The sequence below is a fragment of the Telopea speciosissima genome, chromosome 9, assembly GCF_018873765.1.
Source record: "Telopea speciosissima isolate NSW1024214 ecotype Mountain lineage chromosome 9, Tspe_v1, whole genome shotgun sequence".
NCBI classification, from domain to species: Eukaryota; Viridiplantae; Streptophyta; class Magnoliopsida; order Proteales; family Proteaceae; genus Telopea; species Telopea speciosissima.
The window spans coordinates 2,444,143-2,470,309 of NC_057924.1; the positions used below are offsets into that span (position 1 = coordinate 2,444,143).

At 38.5% G+C, this 26,167-nt stretch overlaps 2 protein-coding genes and 1 pseudogene across 3 annotated transcripts; all 3 read left to right on the forward strand.

Moving 5' to 3' along the window:
• Nucleotides 1-1,428: 1,428 nt before the first annotated feature.
• Nucleotides 1,429-24,252, forward strand: LOC122641069 (serine acetyltransferase 1, chloroplastic-like). 2 transcript variants are annotated; one of them, XM_043834389.1, is made up of 3 exons: nucleotides 1,429-2,523; nucleotides 9,922-9,932; nucleotides 18,919-18,930. In XM_043834389.1, exon 1 carries the CDS (start codon nucleotides 1,523-1,525, stop codon nucleotides 2,519-2,521), a length of 999 nt encoding a protein of 332 aa, XP_043690324.1. In that variant the 5' UTR covers nucleotides 1,429-1,522; the 3' UTR covers nucleotides 2,522-2,523; nucleotides 9,922-9,932; nucleotides 18,919-18,930. The 2 variants fall into 2 exon arrangements, with proteins under 2 accessions (XP_043690324.1, XP_043690325.1); XM_043834390.1 differs by lacking the exons at nucleotides 9,922-9,932; nucleotides 18,919-18,930 and adding an exon at nucleotides 24,243-24,252.
• On the forward strand, nucleotides 8,146-9,134 carry LOC122641071 (annotated as a pseudogene).
• On the forward strand, nucleotides 17,941-18,915 carry LOC122640223 (serine acetyltransferase 1, chloroplastic-like). The gene has a single exon (XM_043833374.1). It carries the CDS (start codon nucleotides 17,941-17,943, stop codon nucleotides 18,853-18,855), a length of 915 nt encoding a protein of 304 aa, XP_043689309.1. The 3' UTR covers nucleotides 18,856-18,915.
• Nucleotides 24,253-26,167: the final 1,915 nt, after the last annotated feature.

Genomic DNA, 26,167 nt, shown 5'->3' on the forward strand with positions numbered 1-26,167 from the left:
TACATCATAGCCAATTGTACAATGGTCTTATATAACTTTTCTTTAAGCTTTAAAGGAATACGTCAGTCACACAACACTCTAGATTAAGGATGTAAATGAATATCCAAAAATCCGAATCCGATCCGCATATGTATTTATTTAGAGATATTCGAAAAAAAATTCACCAATAAAAATCCGTCCGAAAAAAAAAATCTGAATACTAAATAATAAAAATTAAGTAAATGATGATCTTGAAGGTTTTTGAAGATTCAACTGGTTCTAGAATAGGAGGAAAAGAGAGTCATGATATAAGAGATATGGATTGAGAGTGAATTGTATCCGTTGGGGGAGGAAGTTATGGGTTACAGAAGGCAAAGATGTAAACGAATGGTCAAATATCCGAATCCATCTGAATCCGTTTAGAGGTATTCGTATTTGGCCAGGGAACATTGGGATCCGATCACATCCAATCCGTATCCGAACCGAATCCGATTTGTTTACATCCCTACTCCAGACACAGGCCTCTCTATTTTTTGTGTGGATAAAACACCTCTCTAGTTCATTCATCCCACTTTTGTGTTTTTTGAAGGGAATCCCACTTTAATTCTTTGTCAAGCATCTTTCTCTATGTTCCCTTATTCATTGATGATTAACCCTAATATCTGATGTATAAGTCAAAAAATTGTTTTTCTGCCAGGACTCACCAAATCTCCTCTTTCCAGAGCCAAGATAATTTTATATTAGCTAATAATTTTATGTTAGCCAAGATAATACTATGTTTCTTATCGGTTGGTTTAGTTAATTTACTGTTGTTCTTATAAAAAAAAGTCAAAAATTGTTTTTATTTTTTTAATTTATCGTTCTCATCGAAAATTAAAGCTTTACTTCCACGGTGTTGCGCTTCCCACTTGCCGTTTTATTCTTGTGGCGCACGATTTTATCGTTTAGGGGCCTAACCTGTAACCTGGAACCTGGAACAGACGTGAGTCGTTACGTCACTTATTATTATTTTTTTTTTGTTGATAAAATTACGTCACTTATTCTCAGAAGTGACGGAAATCCATTTCTTCCTTTCCCTTCCTACCCAAGTATGGTTGCAAGTCACGCTTTACTTTTCCCCTACGCCGTTTAATTATTGACGGAGTAAATAATTTAAGTAAAATATTAATTAAAAAAAAAATTCAAAAGGATTACAATTTCTATGAAAGTTCCGGTAATTGATTACTGATTATTATTAATAATCAGGAGCTTTCTTCGCCTCTATTTAAGCAATCCATCTTCGTCCCTGATTACCCAGGAGACCTTCACCACTGAAAGAGTTGAAAGCGCTTCTCCTAAGATCGAACCAGAACCATCTTCGTCCCTGATTACCCAGGAGACCTTCACCACTGAAAGAGTTGAAAGCGCTTCTCCTAAGATCGAACCAGAACCAGAACCAGAACCTTCTATGTGTGCATCTTTGGTCGGCTCTCCAGTCGTTTCGGGAAACACCATCGATTGCAGGTGCCACCACCGCAAGAGCTACAACACCAAAACCGTAATAATGTCCACCTGCGTCGACAACTCCTGCTACGATTCAGATCGAACCCAGGTAGTCGATCATCTTCTTTTCAATTACGTTCAATTCTCTAGACCCAATTTTCCCGATGTCGTCACTTGTGCTCCCATCACTCATCAAGATCAAAACACCTCTGTCTCTTCTGCCACCGTCGACGGTGGAGAAGACAGAGGAGATGAGATTTGGTTAAAGGTGAGAGAAGAAGCTCAGCGCGATGTGGAGCAAGAACCCATCTTGTCTGGCTACTACTTCTGCACAATTCTAGCCCATGATTCTCTGGAAAAGGCGCTAGCGACACATTTGGCGACGAAACTGAGCAATTCTTCCCTTTGCTCTCATACCCTGGTTGAGGTCTTTTCCGGTGTCTTCAAGGAAGACCCAGAGATCAGAAAGGCGATGAGGGACGATCTCAGGGCGGCCAAGGAACGTGACCCGGCCTGTATCAGTTACGTGCAATGTCTCCTTAATTACAAGGGCTTCCAGGCCTGTCAAGCCCATAGGGTAGCCCATAAGCTATGGTCTCAGGGCCGGAATGTGTTGGCCCTGTTAATTCAAAACCGTGTCTCTGAGGTGTTCGCTGTGGATATCCACCCGGGAGCAAAGATCGGGCGGGGCATTTTGCTGGACCATGCGACCGGAGTCGTGATCGGTGAGACGGCGGTGGTGGGTAACAATGTCTCCATCCTACATAATGTCACCTTAGGAGGTACAGGAAAGCAATCTGGAGATAGACACCCAAAGATTGGAGATGGGGTTTTGGTGGGAGCAGGGACCCAAGTTTTGGGTAATGTTCGGGTTGGAGAAGGGGCTAAGATTGGTGCCGGGTCAGTGGTACTAAAGGAAGTACCTGCTTGGACTACTGCCGTCGGAAATCCGGCCAGATTGCTTGGTGGCAAAGAGAACCCGATTATGTCAAATAAGATCCCTAGCTTCACCATGGATCACACCTCTTTTCTCAATGACTGGTCTGATTATGTAATATAGAGATGGATTGGATATTCCACTAATCTTACCTCTGTTTGCGTCTTCTTTTATCTTCTTACACTATTGTTATATCTTATAAACTTATGTGTGAGAATGAAAGTTCTCTTCTTAGGATTGAAATTCCGAAATAATTCAATAAAATTCTTGATCTATTTTGTTTGATTTTGATCATGTAATTTTTATTGTAATTTCAATTTTTATCAAAATTAAAATATTTTGTGAAATTTCGATAGAAACATGTTCTTGCTAATTAAAGATCAACGGTCATACTAGGGATTAAGTATGCGTACATCTGCCTCTCCCCAAAACCTTCAGTAGTGAGAGTGTCGTGCACTAGGATGCCGATTTAGGTTTAGATTACGAGAGTTTCAAATTTAATCTTTCATTTTTTTTTTTTTGGGGTTAAAATTTAATCTTTCATGAGGTACATATTAATCGAAATTAGCAGTTGGTTTCTAACTATGATAATCAATTTCTATGATTCAATATTGTTGAAAAATCAAATCCACAAATGTGTCAAATTCCCATTATCGAATAATGTGGTATTGTTCAACAAAAGACTTTAGCATTGCTAGGAATCCCTAAATTAATCTATCAACCATGGTACTCACATTGAAACTATAACTTAAATCCTTAATGAACAACCTAAACTAAACTGTTTGAAGTTTCAACTCCCACTATCCTAAAATGAGAGTTCTTTTTCCACTGAAATTATGACTTATATGGGAGGCACTTTCTTGATTTGAAAAATTGTTACAGACCAAATAATTTCATTTCTAAAAGTTGAAAAGTGGATTTGTTTTTCCTTGTAGAATAGATTGATGATATCAAGAATGAAAAGTCAAAGAAACCCTTGAGAATACACAACCCCTACGAATGGGTACATGTGCGAAAAGCACCCGGACTCCAGCCTCACACATGAGACAAAGAGACTTCCCTTGGAACCCTATGCGGTTATGTCCCTTGTAAGCTACATAAGCTCATATTACTTCACCACTCCATTTGTCCCTAACCAATGTGGGACTAAACTTGAAGAACTTCTTATGCCTTTCCAAGTTCCCTTACAAGTTTACATGAGAGATACATGGTTCAAATCGCCATACACACACACACATATAAGTATTCCCAACAAATACAAAACAAAGTGGACAGAAGGGGTTTTTGGTATTTTGAAACTTAACTTTTCAAAAAAGAATATTTTGAAAACACAAAATCCAACAAAATCTAATACATGCTCATTGTGATGCTTGACAATTGCTCCCCTAAAAAGGGTAAGAAAATAAGGGGTTGGGGAGGAAGTCATTTGAGCACCCTCCTTTGACAAGTATATCTGGGCAGCTCATACTCATTGTGCCACGCGGAATAATGAATTGATTATTCTTACTATTAAATAGATATTATCATGATTTTAATGCATGATATGACCAATTTGAACTCGATACGTAAAACTACGGATATTACATAGTTTGGATTAGCTACATGTCAATTTTTGGAACCTAATTTAATCAAATGTGCACTCAAGTATTGACATGCATCCCATGTTTGTCCATGTACACCTATGGTATTCTGACCACAACCGTACAAAACTCTCCCATAATCCTGAATTTTTAAATATTTAATTATTCACTTCATAAACTTTTGGACTAAAATTTTACATGTGAGCAAGGGATAATGGGATCTACCTGTCTCCATAAATTGTACCCCATTAGATATGGAGTTTGGATCTGCTACCCACATGGGGACGGGTGGGAACAGATCTAAACCCTCCATGGGGGTGTGGGACCCAATACCCATGGAGGGGTCAGATCTGTCCCCAACCATCCCAATGTGGATAGCTGATCCGGATTCTTAGATATGTAATATGTCACAGGATAAATATTTATTCATCTTGATAAGCTTATCAAAAGCAGAGTATTTGAATTAATTTGCCCATAAAATATAGGTTTGTAGAAACCTCAAATTTTTTTCAAAACCACTAGAAGTGATGCCAAATCCCCATTAATATTCAACTCTCTTTAGGGACTTGGTCTCGCATGACTAGTCTAAACTAACTATTCTACTCCAAAGTTGGTGGTTTGAAAAAATCAATTCCGTAAGTATCAATGTGTTTATTTTTCAAATTGTTCATTAAAACCAATTTTAATTAATATCAAAGTGAAACTTGAAAGGCCGTCCTTCCCGAAAGAAATAAAACATAGTTAAGTTCTGCAACCTAATAAAAAATATGGAAAAAAGTTCTCTGTGGGAAAGTGTACCGTCCATGCTCAGACATTGTGAGGGACGAAATGACTACCCCATCCCCTATGAAAAGCAGAAATCTCACCCCAAAGATGTCTCTGTGCCTATTCTCATTGGTCCTATGTGTACATGGGCCACGCTCCCTCACAGAGAATAGTCTCCCATAAAATAAATAAAAAAAATTGGAGGTAGCATCCATTTGATTAAGGTTAGATATGTGGTCAGATACAAAAATATTCTGTGCCTAGGTGAAACGTTTTTCTTTTTATACAAATATGATAACATCACTAGAAAGTTAGAATAATACATCATTTTTTATAGTCAACTTTTATGAATTGTTTGGTTACACATATTAGGTTTGATAATCAGGTCAAATTTTGTTGGATAACTATTTGTCTTTGGCAAAAATTTAGGCGATTTCTACCCGGGTTCAAAAAATGGTGGTTAGATCGGCTGATTCGGATTGGCTGATCCAGCTCAACTGATCACCCTTCCATGAACTAGGGTTTGGGCATATTTGAACCGATTCTTATCAATTTCTTACTGATACTGATCGATTCTAATCTAAACATCATTAAAAAGGACCGAGGGAGGGAGCCTGATCCAGCTCAAATAATATTCTCTACAAGCAAGATGAAAACCCATCCATGGTCATAAGATCACAACCCTTACAGAGTTTGGGGAAGAGGAAATCCAAGAATTATACTTGGACGCTATTGAGATGATTGAGTTACCTTCACCCATGGTGAAAGAGGAATCCCCTCCCCATGGCCATCGCCAGTGTTGCATAGAATTGAGAGGAGTAATTTCAATTATATACAATAGGAGTAATGATGACACAAGAATCAAATCATATGGTCACATCATTCCTAGAGATGAAGGAAAAACTTAAGTCTTTATTGAGAAATTTGGAATGACAACAGAGCAAACACATAATCATCTCAGGTTCTTTTTGTTGCTTGTGAAACTCATGAACCTGCACATCAGATGTGTATACTTCTATACTTGAGCTTTAGTTCCATATCAATGTAAAGGGAAAAGACTAGGCATACCACCGGTGTATCGTAAGCTAGCGTCCATTATGTCTATATCTCTCTTTTTCCTTTGAAATGACCCCCTTGTCCCTCCTGTATGATGTTCCATTCCATGCCCCCATTGGTGCTGCCGGTTAGCGTACCGCACAGGGACGGTGTGCCTCCTTCTCCCTAATGTAAATTAATCCCAAACCAAACGATCTAGCTGGAGACTAGTAGAGACAAGATCACATAAACAGAAGAATACATAGAACAGAAATAGGAGACAAATTGTAATTCACAGAGAGATCAGAGAAAGGCCAAAACCCAGGTTTAGAGATCTATTCTAGTAGAAGAACAATCATGCAGAATAGGCTAAAACTCAGAGATCAAGTTCTCAAAAAACTATTGAAAAAACTTCAATTATTAATATTATTCAAAATATTTTTTTAATTGATTGGGGTCATGGGGTGTATACATATTTATATAACCTTATAAATTTCCAAAACTGATTTGTAAAAGAACTTTCTAATCACTCTCACAGACCAACTATACTTAATAGAGTTTAATAAAAAAAAAAGTATCTTTGTTTAACTTAAATATTTAAGACTAAGGTCTTATATATTAACTTCACCCCACTTTAAGGACTTATTATTAAGGCTCAATACGCTATATAATTCATAAACAAGTGATTCAAGACCCATACAACTCATTCATAGCCCAAAATCTAGCCTTCCTAAGCCCAATTGAGCAGTCCTTACGGCATCAATTCTTTTCATATTGATTAAAAATCGTCCTTGAGTTTTAATGTATCCTTATGACCATCCTTATGACCTAAAATATGTTACATACACATAAAATCAGAATATGTTTTTCTTCAACCATAGTAAAGGTAGACCCCTTGACCACGGCATTCGGATGGGTGGGAGAGGGTATCGTGTAATAGGGAGAGGGTATTATCGACTTTGTCCAATAGGAGGATGTCTTAGGACCTAGGATGGTGGTTGAACCCTACACTATGGCTGTAGGAAAACTTTAAAGAGCATCCCAATGCACAAGGCTCCCCCTATAAGTTCTGGGAGGGACAAATGCACGCAGCCTTACCCCCTGCTTCCCAAGAGAGGTTGTTTTCAAGTTATGAACCCGCAATAGGTTGTAGGAAAACTTTCTCCTGTAAAGTCAGCAATGTATGGTCCTTTCTTATCAAAAAACTGATGCAATTGGTCAAATTCAACAAGAACTCTACTAGTGTGAAAAAATTTTCCGGCACCAATGGGTGAGATAAAGTACACCCATTTAGATTTGATAAATCATCTATCCCTTACAATATGAAATCGATAATACCCCTTAATTGTTCCCCGATACCCTTTCCACGCCATCCGAGCCCTTCGGTCAAGAGAAAGCCTTGACCGTGGATGAAGGAAAACTGCCTCCCTATCCTTGTGACTGGCTTCAAATTGCAGTTCTTCTCAAGAAGGCAATTGTGTTGCTTCTAGATTCCATCTTGCTACTTGTCAAATGGAGAGTGTAGAATCAATCAACAGCCATTCAAGACGTATAGATCTGATTTGGATGCTCTGTGGTCGTAAGGAATCAAGCACAAGTGCATGGTGCACGATTTGCACACAAGATGTTATATGGGGACAAAAGTCTCATCGGAATGATAAATGCATCACTCCTATTTGATGAGTTGTCGATAAAATCCATTTTCTCCCTCCTAAAATATATATATATATATATATATATATATATATATATATATATATATATATATATATATATATATATATATATATTTATTAATTAATTAAAACGTTGATAAAATGTACATTTGTTTTGCTTGTAAAATATTAATGGGATATATCAACATTTTCATATAAAATTATATGATTATACAAGATGTTATATGGGGACAAAAGTCTCATCGGAATGATAAATGCATCACTCCTATTTGATGAGTTGTCGATAAAATCCATTTTCTCCCTACTAAAAAAAAATAATAATAAATTTATTAATTAATTAAAACGTTGATAAAATGTACATTTGTTTTGCTTGTAAAATATTAATGGGATATATCAACATTTTAATAATAAATTAAATGATTATATTAGGATTAAAAGGGAGAGTATATTATCTGTATGATACTGATGTGCAATATAAAAAGTAGGAGCTTTCTTCGACTCTATTTAAGCAATCCATTTTTGTCCACGATTCCCCAGGAGACCTTCACTACAGAAAGATTTGAAAGCCCATCTCCTAATCCCAAATCTTCTAAATTTCTAAGATCGAACCAGAACCTGATATGTCTGCATCTTTGGTCGTTCCGAGAAACACCATCGATTGCAGGTGCCACCACCTTAATAGCTACAACACCAAAACCATAATAATGTCCGCCTGCCTCAACAACTCCTGCTACGACTTTGATCGAACCCAGGTAGTCGATCATCTTCTTTTCAATTACGTTCAATTCTCTAGACCCAACTTCCCCGATGTCGTCACTTGTGCTCCCATCACTCATCAAGATCAAAACACCTCTGTCTCCTCTGCCACCGTCGACGGTGGAGAATACAGGGGACATGAGATTTGGTTAAAGGTGCGAGAAGAAGCTCAGCGCGATGTGGAGCAAGAACCCATCTTGTCTGGCTACTACTTCTGCACAATTCTAGCCCATGATTCTCTGGAGAAGGCGCTGGCGACACATTTGGCGACGAAACTGAGCAATTCTTCCCTTTCCTCTAATACCCTGGTTGAGGTTTTCTCCGGCGTCTTCAAGGAGGACCCAGAGATCAGAAAAGCGATAAGGGACGATCTCAAGGCAGCCAAGGAACGTGACCCGGCTTGTATCAGTTACGTGCAATGTCTCTTTCATTTCAAGGGCTTTCAGGCTTGTCAAGCCCATAGGGTAGCCCGTAAGCTATGGTCTAAGGGCCAGAATGTGTTGGCCCTGTTAATTCAAAACCGGGTCTCTGAGGTGTTCATTGTGGATATCCACCCGGGAGCCAAGATCGGGCGGGGCATTTTGCTGGACCATGCAACTGGAATCGTGATCGGAGAGATGGTAGTGGTGGGTAACAATGTGTCCATCCTTCATAATGTCACCTTAGGTGGTACAGGGAAGCAATCTGGAGATAGACATCCAAAGATTGGAGATGGGGTTTTGGTGGGAGCAGGGACTCAAGTTTTGGGTAATGTTCGGGTTAGAGAAGGGGCTAAGATTGGTGCCGGGTCAGTGGTACTAAATGAAGTACCCACTTGGACTACTGCCGTCGGAAACCCGGCCAGATTGCTCCGTGGCAAACAGAACCCAATTATGTCAAATAAGCAACTATTTTCTAAGTGACTGGTCTGATTATGTAGTATAGAGAGGGATTGGATATTCCACCAATCTTACCTCTGTTTGCGCCTTCTTTTTTGTTCTTACACTATTACTATATCTTGTAAACTTATGTGTGAGAATGGAAGTTCTCTACTTAGGATTGAAATTTCTAATTTCGACTCCTTGAAATTGAAATCGAAATCAAAACAATTCGATAAAATTTTTGATTTATTTTGTTTGATTTTGATCATATAACTTTTGGGGCACTGTTCTCTGTGCCACAGTGGAGGCTATGGTCAGGCACATGGGGGTGGGCGTAATGACCACCCTACCCCCTGAGTGGCAGGCCCATGTGCCTGGGCGCAGCCTGTGCTACGGCACAGAGAACATTCTCCCATAATTTTTATTGTAAATTAGTTTTGATTTTTATCAAAACTAAATTGTTTTGCAAAATTTCGATAGAAACATGTTCTCACTAATGAAAGATCAATATGCCCTCTCCCTATAACCTTTTGTAGCTTAAGGTTGACACGTTTAGTAATCGGGCGGTCGATCGGACCAACCGATTCCACATATATTTAGGAAAAAATAAACATTCCTCCTTTGTTTTGTGAAGTCTGTCATGTAACGTAGAGAGAGTAAAGATTATCATATTTACAAATATTCTTAGAAAACCCACAGGTTTCATAAACCACAGAAAACAGAAATGATTTTGTAAGTACTGTGGTCCTTGGGACAAGGGTTCCTTAGCCTTATGGCGACAAAGATTGGCTTCGATGAATAACGGTGTATCGTTTCGATATATCATCATGGAGATTGGGATCATGCTTTATAAAGAAATGGAGTCGCCACCTAGGGTTAGGGCCTAGACCCAATGGGTGTAGCCCCATCCGGGGTTAGCGGAAAGGACTATGTGATTCCATATGGTCTAGTCAGAGATTCAGGGTAAGCAGTCAGGTTGCGAGGGTGGGAAGGTGTTAGGCACCCATCTCGCCTGGATAAATCGGTCTTTCGACTAGATGCTGATTTTTAAATATTCTCCCTTAATAATATATCCTATACTAACATGTAAAGCTAAGTTATGATGCACTAATCATGACAAAGAAAGAAAAATCATTTACTATGTACACTAAAATGAGTTACTTTAATTGTCTACATTATGCCAAAAATAATAAGAAGGAAAGATACAGATACCTGTCAAGAAATACACGAAATAAATGAAAGCGCACCGAGTGCGAAATATGTGATGTCCCATGGCTCAGGTGGAGATGGACGATTGGCTTGTCTCTCTCTTGTCGGACAGAGTAAGGACTATATGAGATGGGTTTCGCTACTCAAACTTCGGGCAGAGTAACGGCTATATAAAGGATTCTTGTTATCTGTATGCAGACAGAGTAACGACTGCAAAAGGGGTTTTTATGTTATCCGTACACTGACGGAATAACCAATTCAAAGAGCAGAATCGTTCTAAATTCGGATGGGTAATCGAAGGATCTACCCCACCGAAACGAATTTAGTCACTCACATACTCACGGTAGAGAGAGGGAGGAAAAGGGGGGAAAAGGAGCAGAAAATGGATAGAAATCGCCTGTGGAGGGTCCCCTAGCCTGAAAAACCTTGAGAAATGAGGGAGGGGGACCCTCCTATTTATAGGGAGGGGACCCTTCTCACTCCTGGCCAGATAAATTCTCCACAGCGCCGTGGAGGTGTCCACGGCGCCGTGGGTGACAACAGCAAGCTGATGTCACACCCCCTCATAGCGTCATGGAAATCAAGTACACATCTCCACGGTGCCGTGGGAGCACAGTGCCTTTTTTCCTTTGTTTTTGGGCCTGAAATGGGCTCCTAGCGGGACCGCCGTGGTGGGGGAGGGTGAGCAGTACCTCCTTTAGCATTTAGTAAAAGGGTTTGATAAGTCATTTTAGGGATGTTAGGGTGATTTGGTTCAGATGTAGGGACAAGAGTCCTTCTTGAGAGAGATACCGATGTCTGTCCGTATCCTATTGTCATCATTGCCGAAGGTGGTGACAAAAATTGGTGTCTACAATGTAGAAGTGGTTTTGGGTGTTGGTGGTGATCGGAAGTGGTTTTGGGCTTTGGAAGTGTTGATGGTGAATCGCATCTACAAATAAATTGTTCTTGCTTCAACCCTTCACCATAAAAATAAGGTGGTCATTAGGAGGACAAGTTACTGATGCCTAAGATAACCATGTATACATGTAGTTGTTACTAGTGATGGAAAGCTCGCCAGAAGAGTGAGACTGGGTTGTCATTAGACCCAAATGGAGTCATGTGGATATAGCTACTGAGACACAAAAGGATCAAAATCGCAGCTTGGGTGGAATCACGAATCCTAGATTTAGAATGAAATCGGGGATCACACTACTCGAAAATGGCCGCACCATTTATATTTAAACAGGGCCATAGCCCAGTTTTGCACCGTTTAAAACCCGATTATAACCTGAAGTCCGACCTAACCCGACTGAGCCTGACCAAGCCCAGCCCGAATAATTAAATGGTCGGTCACGGTGCAGACTTTAGGCACTATGAGGCCAGCTAGGCCCGACCGATTGACACCCCTAGTATCATGCACTAGGATGCCGCTTTAGGTTTAGATCATGAGAGTTTCAAATCTAATCTTTCATGAGGCACATATTAGTCTAAATTAGCAATTGGATTCTAACTATGATAATCAATTTCTATGATTCAATATTGTTGAAAAATCAAATCCACAAATGTGTCAAATTCTCATTATTGAATAATGTGGTATGGTTCAACAAAAGACTTTAACATTGCTTGGAATTCCTAAATTAATCTATCAACCATGGTACTCACATCGAAACTACAACTTAAAGCCTTAATGGGCATCCTAGACTATTTGGAGTTTCAACTCCCACTATTCTAAAGTGAGAGCTCTTTTTCAACTGAAATTATGACTTATATGGGAGGCATTTTTTTTATTTGAAAATTTCTTACAGACCAAATAATTTTATTTCTAAAAGTTGAGAAGTGGATTTGATTTTCCTTTTAAATAGATTGCTATCAAGAATGAAAAGTCAAAGAAACCCTTGAAGATACAGAACTCCTGCGAATAGGTAACATATGCAAAAAACACCACAAACCCAACCTCACACATAGGACAAGGGAGGCTTCTCTTGGAACCCTATGCCCCTTGTAAGATAAATGAGCTGATATTAGTTCACCACTCCACTAGTTCCTAACCAATGTGGGACTAAACTTGAAGAGCTTCTTATGCCTTTTCAAGTTTCCTTACAAGTTTACATAAGAGGTCCATGGTTCAAATAACTACACACACACACACACACACACACACACAAGTGTTCCTAACAAATACAAAGCAAAGTGGACGGAAAGGGTTTTTTGTATTTTGAAACTTAACTTTTCATAAAAGAACATTTTGAAAACACAAAATCCAACAAAATCTAATACATACTCATTGTGATGCTTGACAATTGCTCCCCTATCTTCCCTAAAAAGGGTAAGAAAATAAGGGGTTGGGGAGGAAGTCATTTGAGCACACTCCTTTGATAAGTATATCTGAGCAGCTCATACTCATTGTGCCACGCGGAATAATGAATTGATTATTCTTACTATTAAATAGATATTATCACGATTTTAATGCATGATATGACCAATTTGAACTCGATGCGTAAAACTACGGATATTACATATATAGTTTGGATTAACTACATGTCAATTTTTGGAACCTAATTTAATCAAATGTGCACTCAAGTATTGACATGCATCCCATGTTTGTCCATGTACACCTATGGTATTCTGACCACAACCGTACAATACTCTCCCATAGTCCTGAAATTTTAAATATTTAATTATTCACTTAATAAACTTTTGGACTAAAATTTTACATGTGAGCAAGGGATAATGGGATCTACCTGTCTCCATAAATTGTACCCCATTAGATATGTGATATGTCACAGGATAAATATTTGTTCATCTTAATAAGCTTAACAAAAGCAGAGTATTTGAATTAATTTACCCATAAAATATAGGTTTATAGAAACCTCAATTTTTTCAAAACCACTAGAAGTGATGTCATATCCCCACTAATATTCAACTCTCTTTTGGGAGTTGGTCTCGCATGACTAGTTTAAACTAACAAATCTACTCCAAAGTTACTGCTTTGAAAAAATCAATTCCGTAAGTGTGCATGTGTTTATTTTTCAAATTGTTCTTTAAAATTGTGAATTCACCTAGAGGGGGGGTGAATAGGTGAAGATAGCGGAATATGCTAAAATACTGCGGAATAAAAAATTATCTAAGGAATACAAGTAAAACAAACAAGCAATAAAGATAACACACAAGATTTATAGTGGTTCGGCCAAGCTTGCCTACGTCCACTTCTCTTACCTTAGAGAGAATTTTACTATAACAACTCTTGAGTGTGAGCAAGAGAACTCGTACAACTCTTGAATAATGAGCAAGAGAACTCAACAACAACTAATCTTGAGTTAATGAGCAAGAGGACTCAAACTACTTTTGATTGAGAGCAAGAGGACTCAACTACACATAAAATGAAAAGTGTACTAAGATTAGGATTACCTCAACCTTAGATTCATAAAACTATCTTCCACCTTTGAAGCTTGAAGCTAATTGAGGTAGAGTAGTCTTTTGTGTGTGAGCTTATGATGAAGTCTCTTAATGATGATTATTAGTAGTCATTAGAGCCTTAAACAATAGTGTATTTATAGGTTAGGTGGATTAATTTAATTAGGAATCTAAATTACGATCGGATTCCAAAAGCCATATATAATCCAGTATGTCGGATTACCTAATTTCCTTACTCAATAAAGGAATAACGGTCAAATTATAATAGTCTTTTATTAATCCGGTATGCTAGATTATGATCCGGTATGCCGGTTCATGATCCGGTATACTGGATTACAATCTGGCGTGGGCTGGAAGGCTACTGCAGGTACTTTTCTGAGATTGCAACACTGATCCGGTATGCCGGTTCACCTAATCCGGTATGCCTTTTCACCAAATTTCTGCTGAAATTAGTTAAGTCCTTTATTGGACTTACTCGATGATTTCAATTGGGTTTGGTCACATGGATTGGGATTAATTTAAACCTCCTAAAGTCCATCTAAATGAATGCATGTATGTGTGTGCATTACATCAATTGTGACTTTAAATTATGATACAACTAGATACAAGAAGAAACATGTTCTTGAGGTCTTATATCTCAAATAGCTGCTTGAATAGAAGTCTTGAAAGTAGTCCTTCACTTCACAACAATCTTTGAAATCTTTGTCTTGGTGCATCAAGCTTTTACATGCTCCCCCTTACTTGATGTTCATCTCTTATGAAGTCTCTCCATACAATATAACACAGGTTAGTACAACTAACTTATTTGTTATCATCAAAACCATAGTGATGTGTGGAATTTACCCCAACAAAAATTATTTTAAATTAATATCAAGGTGAAACTTGAAAGGCCGCCCTTCTCGAAAGAAATTAAATATAGTTAAGTTTTGCAACCTAATATAAAATAAGGAGAAAAGTTCTCTACGGGGTGTACCGTCCATGCTTAGACATTATGGGGGACGAAATGACTACCCCATCCCCTATAAAAAGTAGAAATCCCACCCCCAAGATGCCTGTGTGCAGGGACCACGCTCCCTCTCAAAAAATGATCTCCCATAAAAAAATAAAAAAAAATTAGAGATAGCATCTATTTGATTAAGGTTAGATATGTGGTTAGGTACAAAAATATTCTGTACCATAGGTGAAACGTTTTTCTTTTTATACAAATGTGACAACATCACTAGAAAGTTAGAACAATCCATCTTTTTTTTATAGTCAATTTTTATTAATTGTTTGGTTACACACATTAGGTTTGATAATCAGGTCAAAATTTGTTGGATAACTATTTGACTTTGGCAAAAATTTAGGGGATCTCTACCAGGGTTCAAAAAATGGGGATTAGATCGGCTGATCTAATTCAACTGATCACCCTTCCATAAACTAGGGTTAGGGCATATTTGAGTCGATTCTTATCAATTTCTCACTGATACTGACCGATTCTAATCCTAACATCATTAGAAAGGGACCGAGGGAGGGCACCTGATCCGACTAGAATAATATTCTCTACAAGCAAGATGAAAACCCATCTCTCCATGGTCATAAGATCACAACCCTTACAAAGTTTGGGGAAGAGGAAATCCTAGAATTATACTTGGATGCTATTGAGAGGATTGAGTTACCTTCACCCATGGTGAAAGAGGAATCCCCTCCCCATGGCCATAGGCAGTGTTGAATAGAATTGAGAGGAGTAATTTAAATTATATACATTAGGAGTAACGATGAAACCAGAGTCCAATCATATGGTCACATCATTCCTAGAGGTGAAAGAAAAACTTAAGTCTTTATTGAGAAATTTGGAATGACAACAGACTAAACACATAATCATCTTCGTTTCTTTTTGTTGCTGGCGAAACTCAAGAACCTGCACATCAAATGTGTATACTTCTATACTTGAGTTTTAGTTCCATATTAATGTAAAGGAAAAAGGCTGGACATACCACCGGTGTATCGCAAGCTAGCGTCCTTTATGTCTATATCTCTCTTTTTCCTTTAAAATGACCCCCTTGTCCCTCCGCTATGATGTTCCATTCCATGCCCCCAATGGTGCTGCCGGTTAGCTTACCACACAGGGACGGTGTGGCTCCTTCTCCCAAATGTAAATTAATCCCAAACCAAACGATCTAGCTGGAGACTAGTAGAGACAAGATCACATAAATAGAAGAATACATAGAACAGAAATAGGAGACAAATTGTAATTCACAGAGAGATCAGAGAAAGGCCAAAACCCAGGTTTAGAGATCTATTCTAATAGAAGAACAATCATGCAGAATAGGCTAAAACTCAGAGATCAAGTTCTCAAAAAACTATTGAAAAAACTTCGATTATAAATATTATTCAAAATATTTTTCCAATTGATTGGGGTCATGGGGTGTATACATATTTATATAACCTTAAAAATTTCCAAAACTGATTTGTAAAAGAACTTTCTAATCACTCTCACAGACCAACTATACTTAATAGAGTTTAATTAAAAAAAAAGTATCTTTGTTTAACCTAAATATTTGAGACACTGGTCTTATATATTAACTTCACCCCACTTTAAGGCCTTATTATTAAGGCTCAATACGCTAAATAATTCATAAACAAGTGATTCAAGGCCCATACAACTCATTCATAGCCCAAAATCTAGCCTTCCTAAGCCCAATTAAGTAGTCCTTACGGCATCAATTCTTTTCATATTGATTAAAAATCGTCCTTGAGTTTTAATGTATCCTTATGACCTAAAATATTTTGCATACGTATAAAATCAGAATAAGTTTTTCTTCAACCATAGTAAAGGTAGACCCCTTGACCACGGCATTCGGATGGGTGGGAGAGGGTATCGTGTAATAGGGAGAGGGTGTTATCGACTTTGTCCAATAGGAGGATCGTTTAGGACCTAGGATGGTGGTTGAACTCTACACTATGGCTGTAGGAAAACTTTAAAGAGCATCCCAATGCACAAGGCTCCCCGTATAAGTTCTGGGAGGGACAAATGCACGCAGACTTACCTCCTGCTTCCCAAGAGAGGTTGTTTTCAAGTTATGAACACGCAATAGGTTGTAGGAAAACTTTCTCCTGTAAAGTCAGCAATGTATGGTCCTTTCTTATAAAAAAAAACTGATGCAATTGGTCAAATTCAACAAGAACTCTACTAGTGTGTAAAAAATTTCCGGCACCAATGGGTGAAGGAAAAGTACACCCATTTAGATTTGATAAATTATCTATCCCTTACAGTATGAAATCGATAATACCCCTTAACTGTTCCCCGATACCCTTTGTATGCCATCTGAGCCTTTCGGTCAAGAGAAAGCCTTGACCGTGGATGAAGGAAAACTGCCTCCCTATCTTTGTGACTGGCTTCAAATTGCAGTTCTTCTCAAGAAGGCAATAGTGTTGCTCCAAGATTCCATCTTGCTACTTGTCAAATGGAGAGTGTAGAATCAATCAACAGCCATTCAAGACGTATAGATCTTATTTGGATGCTCTGTGGTCGTAGGGAATCAAGCAGGGGTGCATGGTGCACGATTTGCACACAAGATGTTATATGGGGACAAAAGTCTCATCGGAATGATAAATGCATCACTCCTATTTGATGAGTTGTCGATAAAATCCATTTTCTCCCACCTAAAAAAAAAATAATAAATTTATTAACTAATTAAAACGTTGATAAAATGTACATTTGTTTTGCTTGTAAAATATTAATGAGATATATCAACATTTTAATATAAAATTATTTGATTATACAAGATGTTATATGGGGACAAAAGTCTCATCGGAATGATAAATGCATCACTCCTATTTGATGAGTTGTCAATAAAATCCATTTTCTCCCTCCTAAAAAAAAATAATAAATTTATTAATTAATTAAAACGTTGATAAAATGTACATTTGTTTTGCTTGTAAAATATTATTGTGATATATCAACATTTTAATATAAAATTATACGATTATATCAGGATTAAAAGGGAGAGTATATTATCCGTATGATACTGATGTGCAATATAAAAAGTAGGAGCTTTCTTCGACTCTATTTAAGCAATCCATTTTCGTCCACGATTCCCCAAGAGACCTTTACTACAGAAAGATTTGAAAAGCCCATCTTCTAATCCCAAATCTTCTAAATTTCTAAGATCGAACCAGAACCTGATATGTCTGCATCTTTGGTCGGCCCTCGAGTCGTTCCGGGAAACACCATCGATTGCAGGTGCCACCACTGCAACAGCTACAACACCAAAACCGTAATAATGTCCGCCTGCCTCGACAACTCCTGCTACGATTTTGATCGAACCCAGGTAGTCGATCATCTTCTTTTCAATTACGTTCAATTCTCTAGACCCAATTTCCCCAATGTCGTCACTTGTGCTCCCGTCACTCATCAAGATCAAAACACCTTTGCCTCCTCTGGCACCATCGATGATGGAGAATACAGGGGAGATGAGATTTGGTTAAAGGTGCGAGAAGAAGCTCAGCGCGATGTGGAGCAAGAACCCATCTTATCTGGCGACTACTTCTGCACAATTCTAGCCCATGATTCTTTGGAGAAGGCGCTGGCGACACATTTGGCGACAAAACTAAGCAATTCTTCCCTTTCCTCTAATACCCTGGTTGAGATTTTCTTTGGCGTCTTCAAGGAGGACCCAGAGATCAGAAAAGCAATAAGGGACGATCTCAGGGCGGCCAAGGAATGTGACCCAGTCTGTATCAGTTACGTGCAATGTCTCCTTCATTTCAAGGGCTTTCAGGCTTGTCAAGCCCATAGGGTAGCCCATAAGCTATGGTCTAAGGGCCGGAATGTGTTGGCCCTGTTAATTCAAAACCGGGTCTCTGAGGTGTTCGCTGTGGATATCCACCCGGGAGCCAAGATCGGGCGGGGCATTTTGCTGGATCATGCAACCGGAATCGTGATCGGAGAGACGGCAGTGGTGGGTAATAATGTGTCCATCCTTCATAATGTCACCTTAGGAGGTACAGGGAAGCAATCTGGAGATAGACATCCAAAGATTGGAGATGGGGTTTTGGTGGGAGCAGGGACTCAAGTTTTGGGTAATGTTCGGATTGGAGAAGGGGCTAAGATTGGTGCCGGGTCTGTGGTACTAAAGGAAGTACCCGCTTGGACTACTGTCGTCGGAAACCCGGCTAGATTGCTTGGTGGCAAATAGAACCCGATTATGTCAAATATGCAACTCTTTTCTAAGTGACTGGTCTGATTATGTAATATAGAGAGGGATTGGATACTCCACCAATCTTACCTCTGTTTGTGTCCTCTTTTTTGTTCTTACACTATTACTATATCTTGTAAACTTATGTGTGAGAATGGAAGTTCTCTACTTAGGATTGAAATTTCTAATTTCGACTCCTTGAAATCGAAATCGAAACAATTCAATAAAATTCTTGATTATTTTGTTTGATTTTGATCATATAACTTTTGGGGCACTGTTCTCTGTGCCGCAGCGGAGGCTACGGTCAGGCACATGGGGGTGGGCACAATAACCACCCTACCCCTTGAGTGGCAGGCCCATGTGCCTGGGCGCAGCTTGTGCTGCGGCACAGAGAACATTCTCCCATAATTTTTATTGTAAATTAGTTTCGATTTTTATCAAAACTAAAATATTTTGTGAAATTTCGATAGAAACATGTTCTCACTAATGAAAGATCAATATGCCCTCTCCCAAGAACCTTCTGTAGCTTAAGCTTGACACGTTTAGTAATCAGGCGGTCGATAGGACCGGCCGATTCCACCTATATTTAGGAAAAAATAAACATTCCTCCTTTATTTTGTGAAGTCTGTCATGTAACGTAGAGAGAGTAGACATTATCATCTTTAAAAATACTCTTAGAAAACCCACAGGTTTCACACACCACAGAAAACATAAATGATTTAGATGTGGTTTTGGGTGTTGGTGGTGATCGGAAGTGGTTTTGGGTTTTGGAAGTGTTGATGGTGAATCGCATCTACATATAAACTGTTCTTGCTTCAACCCTTCACCATAAAAATAAGGTGGTCATTAGGAGGACAAGTTACTAATGCCTAAGATAACCATGTATACATGTACTTGTTACTAGTGATGGAAAGCTCGCCAGAAGAGTGAGATTGGGTTGTCATTAGACCAAAATGGAGTTGTGTGGATATAGCTATTGAGAGACAAAAGGATCGAAATCGCAGCTTGAGTGGAGTCACGAATCCTAGATTTAGAACGAAATCGGGGATCACACTACTCGAAAATGGCCGCACCGTTTATATTTAAACAGGGCCATAGCCTAGTTTTGCACCGTTTAAGACCCGATTATAGTCGGAAGCCCGACCTAACCCGACCAAGCCCGACCAGGCCCAGCCCAAATAATTGAATGGTCGATCACGATGCAGACTTTAAGCACCATGAGGCCCGGCTAGGCCCGACCGATTGACACCCCTAGTGTCGTGCACTAGGATGCCGCTTTAGGTTTAGATCACGAGAGTTTCAAATCTAATCTTTCATGAGGCACATATTAGTCTAAATTAGCAATTGGATTCTAACTATGATAATCAATTTCTATGATTCTATATTGTTGAAAAATCAAATCCACAAATGTGTCAAATTCCCATTATTGGATAATGTGGCATGGTTCAACAAAAGACTTTAACTTTGTTTCGAATCCCTAAATTAATCTATCAACCATGGTACTCACATCGAAACTACTTAAAGCCTTAATGAGCAATCCTAGACTATTTGGAGTTTCAACTCCCACTATTCTAAAGTGAGAGCTCTTTTTCAACTGAAATTATGGCTTATATGGGAGGCACTTTTTTTATTTGAAAAATTCTTACAGATCAAATAATTTTATTTCTAAAAGTTGAGAAGTGGATTTGATTTTCCTTTTAAATAGATTGCTATCAAGAATGAAAAGTCAAAGAAACCCTTGAAGATACAGAACTCCTTCGAATAGGTAACATATGCAAAAAACATCGCAAACCCAACCTCACATATAGGACAAGGGAGACTTCCCTTGGAACCCTATGCCCCTTGTAAGATAAATGAGCTGATATTAGTTCACCACTCCACTTGTTCCTAACCAATGTGGGACTAAACTTGAAGAGCTTCTTATGCCTTTTCAAGTTTCCTTACAAATTTACATAAGAGGTCCATGGTTCAAATAACTACACACACAAGTGTTCCTAACAAATACAAAGCAAAGTCAACGGAAAGGGTTTTTTGTATTTTGAAACTTAACTTTTCAGAAAAGAACATTTTGAAAACACAAAATCCAACAAAATCTAATACATGCTCATTGTGATGCTTGACAATTGCTCCCCTATCGTCCCTAAAAAGGGTAAGAAAATAAGGGGTTGGGGAGGAAGTCATTTGAGCACCCTCCTTTGATAAGTATATCTGAGCAGCTCATACTCATTGTGCCACGCGGAATAATGAATTGATTATTCTTACTATTAAATAGATATTATCACGATTTTAATGCATGATATGACCAATTTGAACTCGATACGTAAAACTACGGATATTACATAGTTTGGATTAGCTACATGTCAATTTTTGGAACCTAATTTAATCAAATGTGCACTCAAGTATTGACATGCATCCCATGTTTGTCCATGTACACCTATGGTATTCTGACCACAACCGTACAATACTCTCCCATAGTCCTGGAATTTTAAATATTTAATTATTCACTTAATAAACTTTTGGACTAAAATTTTACATGTGAGCAAGGGATAATGGGATCTACCTGTCTCCATAAATTGTACCCCATTAGATATGTGATATGTCACAGGATAAATATTTGTTCATCTTAATATGCTTAACAAAAGCAGAGTATTTGAATTAATTTACCCAAAAAATATAGGTTTACAGAAACCTCAATTTTTTTCAAAACCACTAGAAGTGATGCCAAATCCCTATTAATATTCAACTCTCTATAGGGACTTCGTCTCGCATGACTAGTTTAAACTAACAAATCTACTCCAAACTTACTGCTTTGAAAAAATCAATTCCGTAAGTGTGCATGTGTTTATTTTTCAAATTGCTCATTAAAATTATTTTTAATTAATATCAAGGTGAAACTTGAAAGGCCTCCCTTCTCGAAAGAAATTAAATATAGTTAAGTTTTGCAACCTAATATAAAATAAGGAGAAAAGTTCTCTGGGGGAGTGTACCGTCCATGCTCAGACATTGTGGGGGATGAAATGACTGCCCCATCCCCTATGAAAAGCAGAAATCCCACCCCCAAGATGCCTGTGTACAGGGACCACGCTCCCTCTCAGAAAATGATCTCCCATAAAATAAATAAAAAAATTAGAGATAGCATCCATTTGATTAAGGTTAGATATGTGGTTAGGTACAAAAATATTATGTATCGTAGGTGAAACATTTTTCTTTTTATACAATGTGATAACATCACTAGAAAGTTAGAACAATCCATCCTTTTTTTATAGTCAATTTTTATTAATTGTTTGGTTACACATATTAGGTTTGATAATCAGGTCAAAAGTTGTTGGATAACTATTTGACTTTGGCAAAAATTTAGGGGATCTCTACCAGGGTTCAAAAAATGGAGATTAGATCGGCTAATCCAATTCAACTGATCACCCTTCCATAAACTAGGGTTAGGGCATATTTGAGTCGATTCTTATCAATTTCTCACTGATACTGACCGATTCTAATCCAAACATCATTAGAAAGGGACCGAGGGAGGGCGACTGATCCGACTAGAATAATATTCTCTACAAGCAAGATGAAAACCCATCTCTCCATGGTCATAAGATCACAACCCTTACAAAGTTTGGGGAAGAGGAAATCCTGGAATTATACTTGGATGCTATTGAGAGGATTGAGTTACCTTCACCCATGGTGAAAGAGGAATCCCCTCCCCATGGCCATCGGCAGTGTTGAATAGAATTAAGATGACTAATTTCAACTCTATACATTAGGAGTAATGATGACACAAGAGTCCAATCATATGGTCACATCATTCCTAGAGGTGAAGGAAAAACATAAGTCTTTATTGAGAAATTTGGAATGACAACAGACTAAACACATAATCATCTCCATTTCTTTTTGTTGCTGGCGAAACTCAAGAACCTGCACATCAAATGTGTATACTTCTATACTTGAGTTTTAGTTCCATATTAATGTAAAGGGAAAAGGCTGGGCATACCACCGGTGTATCGTAAGCTAGCGTCCTTTATGTCTATATCTCTCTTTTCCCTTTAAAATGACCCCTTTGTCCCTCCTCTATGATGTTCCATTCCATGCCCCCAATGGTGCTGCCGGTTAGCTTACCGCATAGGGACGGTGTGGCTCCTTCTCCCTAATGTAAATTAATCCCAAACCAAACGATCTAGCTGGAGACTAGTAGAGACAAGATCACATAAATAGAAGCATACATATAACAGAAATAGGAGACAAATTGTAATTCACAAAGAGATCAGAGAAAGGCCAAAACCCAGGTTTAGAGATCTATTCTAATAGAAGAACAATCATGCAGAATAGGCTAAACCTCGGAGATCAAGTTCTCAAAAAACTATTGAAAAAACTTCAATTATAAATATTATTTAAAATATTTTTCTAATTGATTGGGGTCATGGGGTGTATGTTGGACAAGTGTGTGTCCATCAAATCCTGTTCGCTCCGGTTCAACGCGGTTCACCTTTGTATTGAATATTTATACATTTTAGTTTAATATTGTCACATGCGATATAAACTTTTTGAGCAATATGTGTCCGTAAGTTATACTTAAAATGGTAGTCACGACTAGGGCTTAGGCTGGGCACCCTTATCATATGGTCGTCGCATTGGGTATGCCTAGACATGTGATGTCAGGATACGAATGCGAGTGCTCACATGTTTGATGTGTGCATTGGCAAAGAATCTACTTTATCGATTCCCTCATGTATTACTGCCAGATGTAGGAAGGGATAGACATGTGTCATCGACACCCTGTACCTGAGGGAACCCTGTCACTGTAAAGTGTGATCGCATTCTTTGGTTCATCAATGACTGAGACTCAAGCGAGTCAAAGCCGGTGTTCTGGGAATGCGTGAATACTTTGTGAGTGAAGGAGTTATCCAACACGGTCACCGCTGCCCGATTGGAGAACACCAAGATAGAGACTGTCTATGCATGGTCAGATCAGAATCTGGATCCAGTATCGTTTTGGAAATGGTTTTGCAAAATTTATTTTACATAAAATGATACATTATTTATAATTATTTCAAATAAAGTGTTTTATCGAGTTTTGCAGGACCCGATCAGATGCACAGACGCTCTTATATGGACATGTACTATGGATTGGGGTTTGGCAGTACATGTGTACATGCCCTAGATTCCATAATGATGGTGTTGATTAGTGGGGGTTGTATATGATAAATTGTTATCATATAGGGAGTTATTTAGAATTTGCTAATTTAATTGGCTCTTTATTTAATTAATGGATTTGGTGCTAATTGTAATTATCCATTAATAATTAAATAAAGAATCTAATCAATACTTTCCCTATTAGATTCTGCTTCTTCACCTGTGTAGCACTTTGAGTTTAAACAGAACTGCCAGATTGAGAGAGAGAGAGTCAGACTCTCACTAGGGCTCTATTAAATCTATCTAGGATTTAATTAAACCCTATTATTATAAATAGGGGACCATAAAACGCAGAAGAGAGAAGCTCTCCATGTTTTTGGAGCAAACACTCTCTCTCCTACATTTTTTGGTTTCTCTCTCTCCCTCTTGTGATCTCTCTTCTTCTTCTTGCTTCTCTCACCTGTGTTTGAGAGTTAGGGTTTGTGAAACCCTAGATCTGTGCTGAGGAGTTTGAGGGCATCTGGGACTGACGTGTAGAACCTTGGTAGCACCATTAGAGGTTCAGATCTGTTTGCTTGGACCGCTCGCTGGAGTAAGAACCACTGTCTATTGGAGGAGCAACACTTGAGGCTCACCAGGTTAGCAGTTCTTTATTAATTTCTTCTGTTCATTGATTATTAATATTTATGGGATGCGAAAGAAACTCGAATCGACCTTTTCCGCTGCGCATTCGAGTTAGGGATGGATCCCCCTTGCCATGTGATGGACTAGGGATGAGTTTCTTCGTCCCTACTGTGAAAATAAATTTTATGGGACATATGAGGGAAGGAGAAACCCTAACAGGGATGCACCAGGGTTCCCATGGGCGACCATGGAAGCCCTAAAAATTAAAATGGGGCACCCATGGGATACCATGGGCTAACCCAGGGCGTGCAAAACCTTAAGGATAAATATCTTGGTTTCCCTAGGGAACCATGGTTTGATCCTTGGACCGTTGTTTGGCCAACAGTGTGGTATCAGAGCCACCTTTTCCACCCATGAATATTAGATAATTAATAGTTTAATGTAATTATCATGAGTGGGATGCAAGTTAGCACATGGGTGATTAGAATATGGTTGTTGTAACAAGCTTCCCATGTGCACATGGGTAGTTACAAGGTTGTTAGTGTAACAACCTACCCATGTGATGATGGATTTAGTTTGTTTTATTTATTCCAACTATTGAAGCATGTATCCAATTAGGTTGTGATTACTAATTTTTTATTTTAAAAATTTTTAATCATATTCTATATGTGGGGGGGGGGGGGAGGGGGAGCGCACGCTGCCAAGACTCTGCGCACGCCCTTCCCCATGAACCTACCCTTGTGCGCATCCCCTTGCGGACTGCTGTTTGCGGGCCTGTAGGCTGCTATCCGTGGGCTTTAACCTACGCCTATGGGCTGCGCAGGGAGTGCCTACAGCCTGCGCATATGGGCTGCATGCATCCCCCTTGTTTTCCCTCCAGTTTAATAATAAAAAATTTTAAAAAAAAAACATTTTTTTTCAAATCAGAATTTTATTATTTTGTTTTGTTTTTTGGAGGATGATGATGGGTGAAGAGATTCCCTCTTTACCCACTTGTAATTAAAATGTGATTTTAATTTTATGGGCTTGGATACATGTTATCACATGCGATGTGGTGGTTCAATAATTGAAGGAATCCATGTTTTAATTTTTGGTTTACTTGCTTTAATGCCCATGCAGGGAATTATATTATGATATGATTATGGGAATGGCATTCTAATAAATGGATGGATTGTTTCTGTATGTGATACATGAGGTTATGGGTGGATGTGATGTTTCTCTCTCTCCCCCTATCTTTTTTATAAACAAATGTACTCCACCCTATGGGTAGCCCAAACGGTGGGTTGGTTTCTCCATGCGGGGTTTTTTTATTATTATGGAAAAAAAAGTGTAGAATTTTTTCTAGGTTTCCATTGTAATTTTAGAGGAGTTAGGACTCCCAGGGCATGTTGATGGTGATCCACATGTGGTGCCCAAAGCTTATGGAGATGCAAGTCACCTACTTTGAAGACGTAATCGGGCGGAGGAGATGATCGAGGCGTGGCATCCATGGCATGATAAATGCACCCAAAGTTATTAGTTTTATTTTTATTGGGAGGGTTCTTTAATTGCTTCTGATAAA